General features: G+C 34.9%; 1 protein-coding gene and 1 non-coding gene across 2 annotated transcripts; both read right to left on the bottom strand.

Moving 5' to 3' along the window:
• Positions 1 to 3,114: 3,114 nt before the first annotated feature.
• On the bottom strand, positions 3,115 to 6,051 carry LOC104771419 (inositol-pentakisphosphate 2-kinase). The gene is made up of 7 exons (XM_010495936.3): positions 5,633 to 6,051; positions 4,927 to 5,139; positions 4,679 to 4,826; positions 4,524 to 4,564; positions 4,332 to 4,442; positions 3,630 to 4,220; positions 3,115 to 3,429 (listed from the first exon to the last, which is right to left on the bottom strand). The coding sequence occupies exons 1-7, from the start codon at positions 5,732 to 5,734 to the stop codon at positions 3,280 to 3,282; spliced, it is 1,356 nt and encodes a 451-aa protein (XP_010494238.2). The 5' UTR covers positions 5,735 to 6,051; the 3' UTR covers positions 3,115 to 3,279.
• A 7,138-nt stretch (positions 6,052 to 13,189) lies between these two features.
• On the bottom strand, positions 13,190 to 13,296 carry LOC147919480 (small nucleolar RNA R71). The gene has a single exon (XR_015594291.1). It is a non-coding gene; the product is annotated as a small nucleolar RNA R71 (small nucleolar RNA).
• Positions 13,297 to 13,514: the final 218 nt, after the last annotated feature.

Below are 13,514 nucleotides of genomic sequence, written 5' to 3'. Positions count from 1 at the left end.
TTTAACGCTTTTGAGAGAAAAAGAGGAAAAAGTGTGTTCTTGAGCTTTTTGGTGATTTTTGGTGAGATTCTTGGCTGTTCTTGAGAGATTGGAAGCTAGGAAGGATCTAGAAGCTTGCTAGGAAGGTTGGGTTCGTTGCTTTTGGTCTGAATCTTCCTGCAAAAGAGGTGAGTGCATGACCATGGCTTATCTAAGCTAAGAGCTCTAGTTTTTATGTGATTTGGTTCTTATGTGGTTGTTTCCTTGAGTTCTTTATGGTATTTCGTCACTGCTTTGGCTGGGTTTGGCTTCTGGGAAGGCATGGAGCGGATTGGAGAAGATTGGAGGCGAAATTCGGAGTTTTTGATCGAAGGAAATCGCTGCTCGGCATCGGTGTTGGTCGACACCGGTTGGGGTGTCGGTCGACACCAACGCGACGACGGCTCGAGACTTTGGCGAGTGTCGATCGACACCATGTGGAGGTGTCGGTCGACACAAACTAGGGTTTTCGGGAGTGTCGGGCAAGGTGTCGGTCGACACCAGATTGTCAGTGTCGATCAACACCATCTGGTGTCGGTCGACACCCTTCCTTCAGCTACGATGGATGTTGCATGCTTTGTATATTGCCTGGTTTGTTTTATTGATTGTTGATTGTGGCATGTAGAGATCTTATTGCTTGTGTGTATAGCCCAGTAGATGGGAGGATTGCCTCACTGAGTTTTTATCAAATACTCATGCATCTCAATTTGTGTTTGTGGTGCAAGTAAAGGCAAAGTGTGACCGTGAGATCCAGGCAATGAAGTTGAGGATGTTCTAGGGACTCGATTGGATGTTGTCTGGCATTGTCAGGTTGCTAGAGTTGAGTCATTAGAAACATTGTTAGGTTGTTGGTTTCATGTTTTCTGATGATTGGATTTTGGATTATTGGTTATCTTGTTATTGGATATTGCTTATGCTATAGTATTGGTTTTATTATTGAATATTATTGGATATTGTTATTCCGCTGTTAATTGTAAATGTGGTTATGTGGATAATGGGTATGGGACCACTAGTTGTAGTTTATTTATGGATATTATTATTTATTATTTATTATTAAAAAAAAAAGGTCGGTCCTTTCAAGATGAGTTCAGTTTACTTCGCTCATTCTTTCCTTCTTTCATGCTTTCGAGGATCCCGCGTACGTCCAATGTCCGGGCTGATTATCTTGTTCACTTTTCGAGATCTTTAATTTCAGCAACTACCTTTTGTAAACTCTTTTCCTTCTGTTTGGGCAACTAACCTTGGAGTTTTCTTTTAAATTAATGTTAGGTTGAAAAAAAAAAAAACCATACATAATATAATACTAATAATAACAGGTAGCTAAGAGACTTACTACTTTTTTTTTTTCAGAGACTTACTACTTTTAATGTACACTATAGGTATCCCTTCGAAACTATGGCTGTGATTGGCAACCACTAAATGCGGTTTTCAAAGCGTTTTCACAAAAAATGCATTCATGGCACCAATCACAACTTTTCTCACAATTTGCGTTCTTTTCCAAAAAGAAAAAAAAAACAAGTGCGGTTTTGTCTGAAGAATATAGCCTTGTCCCGCTTTTTCTAAGAGATGCACCATTTACCCTGCGGTTTTCAAGAAAAAACGCCCATATGTATATATTTTTAGATTTTTATTATAATAATTATTATAAATATTTTTATCTACATGATACATATGTAAATAAAAAATAAAAATGACTTATCTGTTTTCTTTCTCCAAGTAATTTTTAGAATGCACTAAAAAAATCATTTTTAATATATAGTAGTAATTTTAGTAGTATATATGCATATATAATCAGTTTTCCTAATAACAAATAAATTTCTTTTTGAAACTTTTAATATAATAACAAATGGATTTCTATTTAAATAAATTTTGGTATTTAAATTTAAAAATTAATTTTTTATTTATTAATACAAAAATGAAAATATAAAACTATATTAATTATTAATAAAATAATATGAATTCTGTACCGCACCTTTTTTTCCCAATCAAACATTATTTGGTACCGCTTATTTTGGAGTAACTGCACTTGTCCCGCAAATATATTTGTCCCGCACTTACCGCAGTTGAACCGTACCGCACTATCAAATTATTTGTCCTGCACTGTTAAATCCACGGTTGCCATTCGGATCCTATAAATACACACACACAAAGAGGGAGAAGGAGAAACAAAAACATTAGCTCTCCAACAATTCAACGTGGAAGCAACTTTCAAATGTAAGAAGAAAGGATTCATGATGAAAGCAACCTTTATTAGAGTTTTTTTCATCAATCCTTTCTTTCTTTTTTTGTTTGTGAGTTATGATCTCGTAATCCTGTAGTATGATTTTTCAAATCATATGTCATCGTGTATGCTTCGTGCTATAGCATGGTAATGATATTTGTTTGTCACCTGTTATTCTATTCATGCCTATTTTGAAAAAAAAAAAAAAAAATCTGTAATTTTTGAAAATGGGGTTAAACAATATTACATCGGATGTAAGAACAATGCTATCCTTCTCAAGAAGTGTTGTTATCCAGTTTGTAATTATCCAGTTTAAGTTATTCATATACATTTTGCTTAATCTGATCCTGTATTTTTAAATTGTAAGTTTTTTTTAAAGCGTTCTTTGGTATGTATCACTTCTAACTTTTGGAGTTCAACGAAACTTCTAGAATAATAGGATAAGGATAGTACATTAAAAATAATTTCTTGGAGTCTTCATCCAAATTATTCGCTTGCAGCTTTCTGTGTGATTTCCAAAGTAATAGTTTTTAAGAAAAATTACACACATCAGAATCCTAGTTGTCAAGCCATTAAGTGGTTGATGAGTGTTCTGAACGAGTGGAGAACAAATCCTAGTGGAATTTGCCTGGGATTGTAATTTTTAAGGATTTTGAGTTCAGATGGATATTTACATAACTTCCCTCCTATGTGGATAAAGAAGTGAGTGACTAGGCTCCACAATCTTTGAATGTACAAGCAGTCCTGAAACTTGACAGAGACCATCTGAACCAGGGTAACACCCCCAGGCAACAGCTCCACTCCGGGTCTAGAAAAATGTATGAGCTCCTCGAGAGAAGACCGGGGAGAGAAGGCTATAAAGAGCGAGGGAGGTATCGTTCCAACAGATTATAAGATTAAGAAATGAACATTCATCATCTTTTAGCGCTATCTTTTCTTTATGTTTTACAACAGTAACAACAACAACAAAAACACAGTAAGTGGTATTGAGATGATCCATGGTTTTAGCTCTTTTTTTTTTTGTCAAAAGATCCATGGCTTTAGCTATGGGAAGGTTTTGAGTCGCCAATTTGTTCTGCCATGTTTTCGACCATCTGCTTCCGATTGTAGAAGCTAATTATCTTCTTATCCAGTTTGTAGTATGCCTCCATTCTCTTTAATGGTTTCAGGCTTAGATCAATGAAGTGTACCTACATTTCCCAGTCCAGATATCAAATAGATATATCAAAAAATAAAAACAAATTTCACGGTTCCTGAAAACTCGATTGCTTTCTAATGAATCCCTTTTCTCATCAGGACTACAAATTCAACAATAACACCATGATCTCAGCAGATAGTTTTAATATTTCTTTCACCATAAAAGATAAGAATATGTTAAAATTAATGATACCTTGTAATCGAAGGTTTGATTGGTCGATTGTAGAGAAATGTAATCAGAAGGAGGTGCTGAGTCCCAAGCGTTTCTTGATTGAAAACTGATCATAAGACTACAGTCTTTGGCAGTTGCAGCAATTAGATACTCCTTCACTATCTTCAAGCTCTCATCTAAAGGTAAAGCATGTAGAGACGATTTCGCCTCCATTGGCGTACCTTCTTTACAGATAGGGCAAGGCTGGTTGATAATATCGTAATACGAATGAATCGCTCCTTCAATGTCTAATTTGTCTAGCTTCTGGATTTCAAGAAGTCTATTGAGCACTCCAGAGCCACAGACAGCGTCAGATACTAGCTGCAGAAAGGACTTCGTCCTATGACCATCTTCTGATTCAATAAAGCCTTTGAGAGCATCCTCAAAGGCATACCCGATTTCGGGGCTGGTTCTCCCGGTGCTTTCGCCGGAACCCCCTAATATGAGAGAACCATTCAAGAATACACGGAAATTGTTTTGGGGAGTAGAATATAAGGCTTTTATAGCTTCCAAAACTCTCTCTTTGGATCCAGAGAAGAGATCAAGAGGATCATATTCGCTTTCTTCAGATATCTGTAGAACAGTGGCATACTTATAAGAGTTTGGAGCAAACCACAATCTATAGACCTCTTCCACAAAAGAAAGTTCCATTAAGATTGTTAAACTACCAATGATTTGCCTTACCTCGTTATATTCCAACTTCAAAAGTTGATGCATTTTGAAGCGGCTTACGCTTGTTTTGAGCATGTTTTCTTTACCTATGAACCTTGAGGTTGGAAGAAATCCGCATTTGGGCTACTTCAGGGAATTAAGGACAGCGAGTTTAGGTAAATACAAGGACCAGTGTATAGGAAAAAGAAAGAGGATTTATCAAACCTTGATTTCAACACTAATGCAGTCACCACTGTTAGAAATCCCTGAAACAGATCACTAGACAGTTATGACTAATTTACGTGATCACAACAAAAAAAAACACTCAACACAGATATGATTCTCTTAACAAACCTGATTTCTGAATATAAAACGGTTACCTTGAGAAAAAAGTGAATGATCATTCAAAATAAGGGCAGAATCATGACTAGTATCAACATTTGCTGCATTAACACGCCATAGCGGACGCTGCTTAGTTACTTTCTTATCTACACACTCAAGAAATTCCTTGGACACAGAAACACGTACCTGGTAGACAAAAACACCACAATACTCCAATCATCAGCTTACTAAGAAGCCATTGGTATCTAAACTAAACCAACAAAGACAAATTGATAATAGAGCTTACTCCAGCATCAACATGTTTAGGACCCAAGAGTGGGATGATCACATGCTTAACATATCTTTGCTCAAGAACTTCCTTGTTTGGAGATGAAATAATCTCCTGGTGTTCTCTCCACAGAAGTTGCTCATCGCTTGTTAAAACCGAAACAACGCCGTTTGCACTCTTAGTTGCTTTATCATTTCTCCGAGCCTTCTGTATGCGAATCACTTTCCCCACCTAATATAAATGTTTAGAGATTAAGATAACAGATTTAGTCCACCAAGAATGACAATCATAATCAAACTAAAACAAACCAAATCAATCCTGTAGATGACGTTTTTACACTATTGGAAAATTGTGTAATTCTCTACACAAAATTAACTCCGTTCACCAGCCAAAACATTTCTACCGCCTATCACATTTGCAAACCGAATTCCGATTCTGATTCTGATTCTGATTCTAATTCTAATTCTCATTCTGATTCTGATTTATCATCACCCTCTAGCCTGAGGGCCACTAAAATAGAATCTGAAGAATCTAAGCAAAACTCATAAAGCAAAGAAGAAAAAAAGTTCAATGACGGCGAGAATCTGAACTACTTTTTTTTCACTACGAAATCAAAATTCACCAAAAGCTTGCTTTTTAACTTTTACAGGATTAAAAAAAAAAAAAAACGAAGAGAGATCGAAAAAGAAGAAGAAGAAGAAGAAGAAGAAGAAGAAGAACTAACAAAAGTTGGAGATGATCCAGCGTAAGCAAGTACGAGATTAGCACCGCCTTCGCCTCTATAAATCCAATCACATGCATCCTTCTCCTCCAAAACCATCTCCATCAGATTCGATTTTTGAAGAGATCGAGATCAAATCGATGGAGAACGAAAGCAAAACGAGTAGTTGAAGAAGACGAAGGAGAGCTTTTGAAATAGTTTCCTTTTTCTTGTTGACTACATCAAATTGGGTTTTCTTCTTTTGTCTTGTTAAGCTTTGGAGAGTCTAATTGAGAGCTGACCTTCTCTGAGATACAAAAATTGAAAGAGAAACGTATCAATCAATGTATTCTCTCTGTGTATAGAATCCACGTGGATGCTGTAACCTCCACGTCTTTTTATCTCTTACTTTATGAGACACACTGTTTCCCTCTTAATTTTGCAAAAACTTGTAAAATTGCTACAAGTTATTTCAAATAGAAAATTTATTAGAAATACTTTTTTTAAAGAAATACCCTATAATATATATATATATATATATATATATATTTTCAATTGATTTTTTCAGGTTTCTAATTCTTTTTTAGATTTTTAAAAATGTATTAAAATTAAGCAAATATTTATTTGGGTCTGTTGGAGTTTTTTAAAAATGGTTCAGTTTGTATTAGATTCAATCTGAATTTAGGTAAAATTTACTTAACCAAATTGTGTCAGCATCATATTTTTATAATAGTTAAAGATGTATTTTGTATATATTCAATTATAGTTTAAGTCATTTTAGTTTATTTGGTATATTAAGTTTGGTTATAGAAATTAGGATCCAAGTTGGGTTTGCTTCAGTTTATTTAGTATAAATTTTAAATATCATTATGATATCTTATTATATAAAGCTTGATGTCAAAATTACTAATTAACAAGATCGTGACACGTATCAATTGTGTTATTCAGATGTTTACACATGTCAGTTATAAATTTATTAAAAATTTTTAAAATAAAAATGTAAAAATTCAAAACCTACCATAAAATTTATATAAAACTAAAATAAAATAAAAAAACCCAATTTTATTTAAAATCTTTTAAAGAAAAATATTTAAAATCTTTTAAAGAAAAAAAAATCATAATGTAAAAAAAAACTATTAACAGTTTTTAAAAATATTAAAAGGCAATTATAAGAAAATTATAAAATTTAAACAACTTAAAAATTTTAAAAAGATCATTACAAGGAAATTATATATATATATATCATAAAATTTGAAATTATAATATAGTTTATTTATTTTTATTAAGAAAAGAAAACTTAATTTTATTTAAAATCTTTTAAAGAAAAAAAATCTTAATGTAAAAAAACTATTAACAGTTTAATACATTTATATATTGAGAAATTTAACGTATAAAATAAAAAAATTAAATAAAATTGTTCATAATAAATTAGGAAACCAAGATCTATATATATTATTATTTATGTATTATTAGATGTGTTTATATTACGAGATAGTAACATTTAGTAATTTAACGTTGGTTTTATTAAGTTAATTCAATTCTAAATTTTATTAAAATTTTAAATAATAAAAATTTAAAAATTCAAAACCTACCATAAAAAGGTTTTATAAAAAAGTACAATAAGAAAAAAAAAACCTAATTTTATTTAAAATCTTTTAAAGAAAAAAAAATCCTTTGTAAACTTTTAAATGTGAAACAAAAGTATTAACAGTTTTAAAAATATTAAAAGGCAATTATAAGAAAATTCTAAAATTTAAACAGCTTTAAATTTAAAAAAGATCATTATTTATTTTGATTTTAAGTTGCTAATTTTACAAGAAAAAATGATTACTTTTTATATAAGATAAAAAATGATTGTGAAAATATACAATTAATTACTGTTTCTAAGAAAAAGATGGTTGAAGTAAAAAAAAATAAAAAAAATATATCGTCTCATATTTTTTCCACCAATCAAATAATTTATTAAAAAAGACTGCTATTGTAAATGGATATACATTAGTGTATTACAGAAAACAAAAAATAACTATTTTCTATAACTAAAAGTTTATCTCTTTACTTTTATACTATATTTTTACTTATGAAAAGAATTAAATATATATTCTTTGTTAAATTTAATTTTATTTTAATAACTTTGAACTCATTTACAACTATTTTCTTTAACTAAAAGTGTATCTATTTACTTTTTATTTTTCAACCAAAAAATAAATTAAAAGGAAATTCTCGGTTAGTTGTCTAAGCTGAAGGGAATGAGTTTACAAAAGAAACTTCAGAGATAAGAGAATGAGAAGCACATCCAAGACAATCTGCCTTCGTATTTGACGCACGCGGGATCCAAGACATATAGAATAGTGGGAAGGACTCCAGCAAGTTAAAACTCATCGAGCATGTTGGAGAAGGACCGCCAATCTTTAGGGACTGCACAATAGTGAGTAACTTAGCGCAATCAGTCTTGAAATGTTGACAAGCAATCACTGCAGCACGTATCCGTTCCATGACCGACAATAACGCTTCTAACTCCGAATGTAGGGGGAGGGGCTCCGTCTTAGACACTTGGCCCCCAACAACAAGGTTCGCTCCTGACCAACGTAACACCACCAGCCCAATCCTGAATGCACATTAGTTGCTTTCCAAGAACCATTAATATGACAACCAGGTGAAGAAACCTGGACATCCGAAGACGGAGATGGAGCTGGCATGACCGCCGTAAAAGAGAGCGCCTTTTCCCAGGCTAACTTATCGCCCAAAGCCTGAGCAATTATATCATTCGCCTTGATCTCTAAACTTTGAAAAAGTTTTTTATTTATGGCCTTCTAGATTGCCCATAAACTCCACGATAATTGAAGAAGTTGATCAGGATCACCGTGTTCAAAGGCACCCCTCCAGAAAACAAAATCCAAATTCGAGTACACCGAGTCATATGGAAAATCCTCTGACGAGACCAGAGTCAGAGATAAATCCTAAACTTCATACGAGCGAGGACATTCAAAGAAAACATGATTAATAGTTTCAACTGCAGAGTCGCATCATTTACACAAATATCACATTGGGCAACTCCGTGTATCAATTTATTTTTATAGATAGTTTTTACTTACTAAAAATATTTATTTCAAATTCTTTGTTAAATTTAATTTTATTTTAAAAACTCTAAACTCGCACATCGGGCGGGTCCTAATCTAGTACTTTATATATTAAACAGTGTTCAAGAAACCGCTAGGCGCTAAGCCGCTAACTAGGCAGTGACCCAACGACTAGTACTTAAAACGCCTAATCAAAATTTATATGTTCGCACCATAAATCATTATCTATAATATTACAAATGAAAAGTATAAAAATCTTATTATATAAAGCTTGATGTCAAAGTTACTCATTAACAAAATCGTGACACTTGATACTTTTATTGATAAGATGTTGACATATGTCAATTCTAATTTACTAAACACATTAAAAAGAACTAAAATGTAAAAAGTAAAAGTTTTAAACCTATTGTTAAAAGGAAATCTACTAACTATCAATATTTGTTTATTCTTTCTTTTTAAATATTTTAATGTAATTATGTCATAGTATTTTTAGATTTTAGTTATATGATTTAGTTAAATTTGATTTCTCATTAGAAATTGGTGATGGTTTTAAAATATATTTTTATATTATTTTGAAATTTTTCTTTAGTTATGGATATGTAAAATCAATATTTATTTTTTTCTTAATTTTTTTTAATGTTGTAGTATTTTTAAATTGTTTTTAGTTTATATTTTATATCTCTAAATTATCTAAGACTCATATATCAACTGTTATTTTTATTATGTCAAATTTACTATCTTTCAATTTTTTAAATTTTATTGGATTGGTCATAAACTCATTGCAATCACGTAGATATTTTTTTTCTTTTTATCCACAATATATTTTGAGTAAAAAATTTTAAAGAAAAATTTTAGTGGTTATACAAACTGTCACAAACAAATGTGAAAAGAAACTACGTCAAATTGAAAGTAAATGAACAAAAATTGGTTTAATTTGTTCACAAAGTCATTTTATAGGTGGTGATAAAGAGCAAACTTTAACAATAAAATTTTTTTGGATGTAAGAACATATTTTTAGTGGTAAACTATATAGTAAAATTGTATATGGATTGTAATAAGATGACGTTTTGACGGGTTAACTCCATGTAAAACATAAATAAGTTGTGGAACGTTTTTGAAGTTTGATAATATTGGTCCTTGGTTGACTAGCTACTCTTCTGGGTTTGACCTCCCATGATACTATTCGTAATGATTAATGTTTGAAAAAAGTTTTGGTGGCTGATAATATAGTTTTAGATTATTGTAATAATAATTTCAAAATATAAAAATACAAATTAGTGTATTAAAATATAAAAATACAAAGGTCTTGCAAAAAAAAAACGAGAGAGAGGGAGGCGATGGCGATTGCGATAACTCTAGGGTTTTAGCCCGACCATGAGTTTCTCCGATTGGTTTGTGTTATGGGTTTCAATCGGTTCTCCTGGGATATTTATGTGTATCCGTTTGGATTTGATTGCGATTTGGCAACGGCGATTCTTGGATCTCTGGGATTTGTTCGGGATCTGTTTGGTGATTGGGGGGAAGATTTGGCGATGTGTGATTTCGCGGCGAGTGCGGTGGTGTGTTGATCTGGTCTGCGATTTGTATTTATGGGGTTTATTTGGTTTCGCTACTCTGAAAGGAAAGTGGAATGATTGGTATCTGTCTCTGATCCGATTGCTTGTCTGTCTGAGGGTATCTCGATGTTCTGTTAGGCGGATCTGGTGCTATTTGGTTTTATGGTGTCTGATTATTATTTGGGGATTCCGATATCGGTGAGATATTGTGATTCTATTCTTTAATGGCTTCTTTGGGGGGGGGGGGAGTTTGATCTTGTTTTTTTTTTGGTGGTTAAGCGAAAGGTGAAGATTCCCTACTTTGATAACACGGCTCTCATCGAGGGATACTGCAAGACGGTTGTGGGGCGGTGTATGAACCCGCGTGCTCAAGATATGAAGTCCCTTCTCTTGATGTTTCCCAGGATTTGGCATCTCGAGGGCAAGGTGGTTAGTGCGGATCTTGGGATGGGCAAATTTCAGTTTGACTTCGATCACGAAGAAGACATTGTTGAGGTTCTGAAGATGCCTCCCTTCCATTTTGATCATTGGATGGTTTCCATGGTTCGCTGGAGTCCGACGGTGGATCCCTCGTACCTTTCAGCTCTCACTTTTTGGGTTTTTGTCATGGGAGTACCCTTTCAATTCTGGGCTGGTCCAACCTTTAGAAGCATTGGAGAAGCCTTAGGGTCTGTGGTGGAGGTAGACGTCGATGGTGGCAGGGTGCAGGTGACGGTGAATGGTCTCAAACCTCTTTGTTTTGAGACTGAGGTCGAGTTCTTCAACGGTGAAGAAACCACAGTCTCGCTTCGTTATGAAAGACTGTTTGGAGTGTGCAGGAAATGTTCTATTCTGTGTCACGACGAGGAGCATTGTCCACCTTTGGAGGATGATGATTCTGCTCCGGTTGTTCTACCAAAGGATGATGCGACATCAGAGTTACAAGGGTGCTGTCAAAACAGAGAGGCAACGAGGCTCTGGGTAGGAGAGTGGTTCTCGCGGGGGTCATAGACACAAATCGGTTGGTGAGACCTCTCAGGTGGATGGCAAACGTCCCTTTGAGGGGAAGTGATGTGTCTGCATTTTGTAGGGTTTTAACTATAGTTTTTAGGATTGTTTTGAGTCTTTTCCTAGGTCCAAGTGTGCTTTTAGAGTCCTTTTTGTCTTTTGTGAGTTTTACAGGTCATAGGTGACTTTAGGAGGAATCTGAGCGTTTTGGGGATGAAAATATGTATCTAGAGCTAAATTGGTTGAAGACTGATTGAGCTAGAAGACAGATGGAATGAAAGCAGAAATACGTCCCGGATCGACTGATCCTCGCGAGATCGACCAATCCCGTCCCCGACGCAATCTTTCTTTTTTCATTTTAAACCGACTTTTTAGGGATTTATTTTATTATTTAAGCACGGGGCTCGACCCCTGAAAAAACAACTTTTACTCTACGCCGTTTTTGAGCACTTGTAAGCTTGGGAGAAGATTTCTTATCCTTTCTAACCCTTTGGAGAAGAATTCTGAACCCTTTTATTTCTCTTTGCAATTTGATTATGATTTCTTCATCCTTGATTTGCTGTGCTTTGATTTCCATGTCTGAATAGTCTCTCTGCTGGGTTTTGGGTTTCAAAAGGGGGATTTATGATTCACTGATTTAGGTTGTTAGATTTGGGATTGATCTATTGTGTTCTTCATCTATTGTTGTTCTTATTGCTTAAACTAGATTAGCTACCTAGTTTATGAACATAGGTTAAATTCATCTAGGCATCAAAAGTGTTGTTGAATTACTAGAAAAGAACGTAGGTGAGCAAGGTGATCCTTAGCCAACGACAGTTGAAGTTGGGGCACCTTGTGAACATAATCAAACTAGAACTTATTGCTTGCTAGGATTGTTTAGATTCAAACGATGGTTTAGAGTTTAATTCATTCCATGCATAGATAACTAACACAGCGACAGTAGGTTAGTTTTATATTTGAGATTTGAGTTCAAGAACGGTGCCTAAAGCTATCCCAACCCATCACCCAATTTCGTGATCATAACCCTTGGTTGATTCCCTGCGCCCAATACCTTCTCTTGATTTTACAAACTCTTATTTATTTTATGTTTTGTTCGGTTACTTGAAAAACAATCTTCTTATTGCTTTAGCTATACTCGGTCTAAATAGTTTCAAAGTGCATTGCTTGGTCTCTGTGGATTCGACCCTAAAGTGCTACGACGACACCACTTGATCGTGGTTGAGTGTGCTTTGGGTTTTAATTGACCTTCAGACCAATTTGGCACCGTTGCCGGGGACCAAAACATTTCCTTTGAAATTTTAAATTCACGTTTAGTCTAACTTTTACTTTATTTGAGTTACTAACGAGCTCTCGCAACCTTATTTCTTGGTTTCAAGTGTATGCATACAAGGAGCAGCAAGAAAACTGATCTGCGTATACTAGGAAACAAGGAGTTAGCACAGCTTGATCGCGAGAACCGGAGAGCAAGAGCCCAGGCCAATCCTATGGCTGACGGAGAAAACACAGGGGCTAACCCGCCCAATCCTCAGCTGGGAATCGTCCAACAACACCAGAGGCAGCAAGAGCAAGCTGTACTGAATCCACCCGCAAGGCAAGCCACCTTAAGGGATGAGGATGCTCAAAACAGGCTATTTGCAAACCGATCTGCGATTCAACCTCCCGCACCTGCAAGGCAAGACTATGAGATTAAGCATAGTCTAATCAATCTAGTTCAGAACCGAGTGTTCCACGGGCTACCATCGGAGAGTCCTCTAGATCACATTGAGGCTATTGAGAGGCTGACCAGTACGACAAGGTCCAATGGTGTACCTTATGACTATCTAATGCTGACTCTGTTCCAGTTCTCTTTGGCGGATAAGGCACTTAGATGGCTAAACCTGTTGGATGCTGGATCACTCACCACTTGGGCACAATGTAGAGCGGCTTTCCTGAATCACTTCTACACCAAGTCACGCTCAGCCAAACTGCGAAGCAAGATCACTACATTTTCGCAAGGAGGCATGGAGTCGTTATGTGAAGCATGGGAAAGGTTCAAGGAATATCTTCGAGACTGCCCTCACCACGGTTACACCGAAGAAAATCTGATGAACATCTTCTATGGGGGCATCGAACAGAAGTACCAGATGGCATTGGACACGACCAGCAAGGGAGATTTCTCCACCAACACCGCGAAAAAAGCCAATGCATTGATAGAGAACCTTGCGGCAAGCAACAGCAATCACAGCAAAAACTATGACCGTACGGTTCGGGTCAATGCTGTCGAGACTGATGCTATTAAAGACCTCA

This window comes from Camelina sativa, chromosome 20 (genome assembly GCF_030686135.1).
Source record: "Camelina sativa cultivar CO46 ecotype springtype chromosome 20, ASM3068613v1".
In the NCBI taxonomy this organism is placed as follows: Eukaryota; Viridiplantae; Streptophyta; class Magnoliopsida; order Brassicales; family Brassicaceae; genus Camelina; species Camelina sativa.
Note: the sequence above shows the minus strand (reverse complement) of the source record. Positions and strands in the feature narration are given on the sequence as shown.

Excerpts from the sequence above, each read along its gene's own strand:
- LOC104771419 (XM_010495936.3), bottom strand. The coding sequence starts at position 5,734 with ATGGAGATGGTTTTGGAGGAGAAGGATGCATGTGATTGGATTTATAGA. Across the intron at positions 4,827-4,926 it reads CTAAACATGTTGATGCTGGA|GTACGTGTTTCTGTGTCCAA; the intron begins GTAAGCTCTATT and ends TTTGTCTACCAG. Across the intron at positions 4,443-4,523 it reads GCATTAGTGTTGAAATCAAG|CCCAAATGCGGATTTCTTCC; the intron begins GTTTGATAAATC and ends TCCCTGAAGTAG.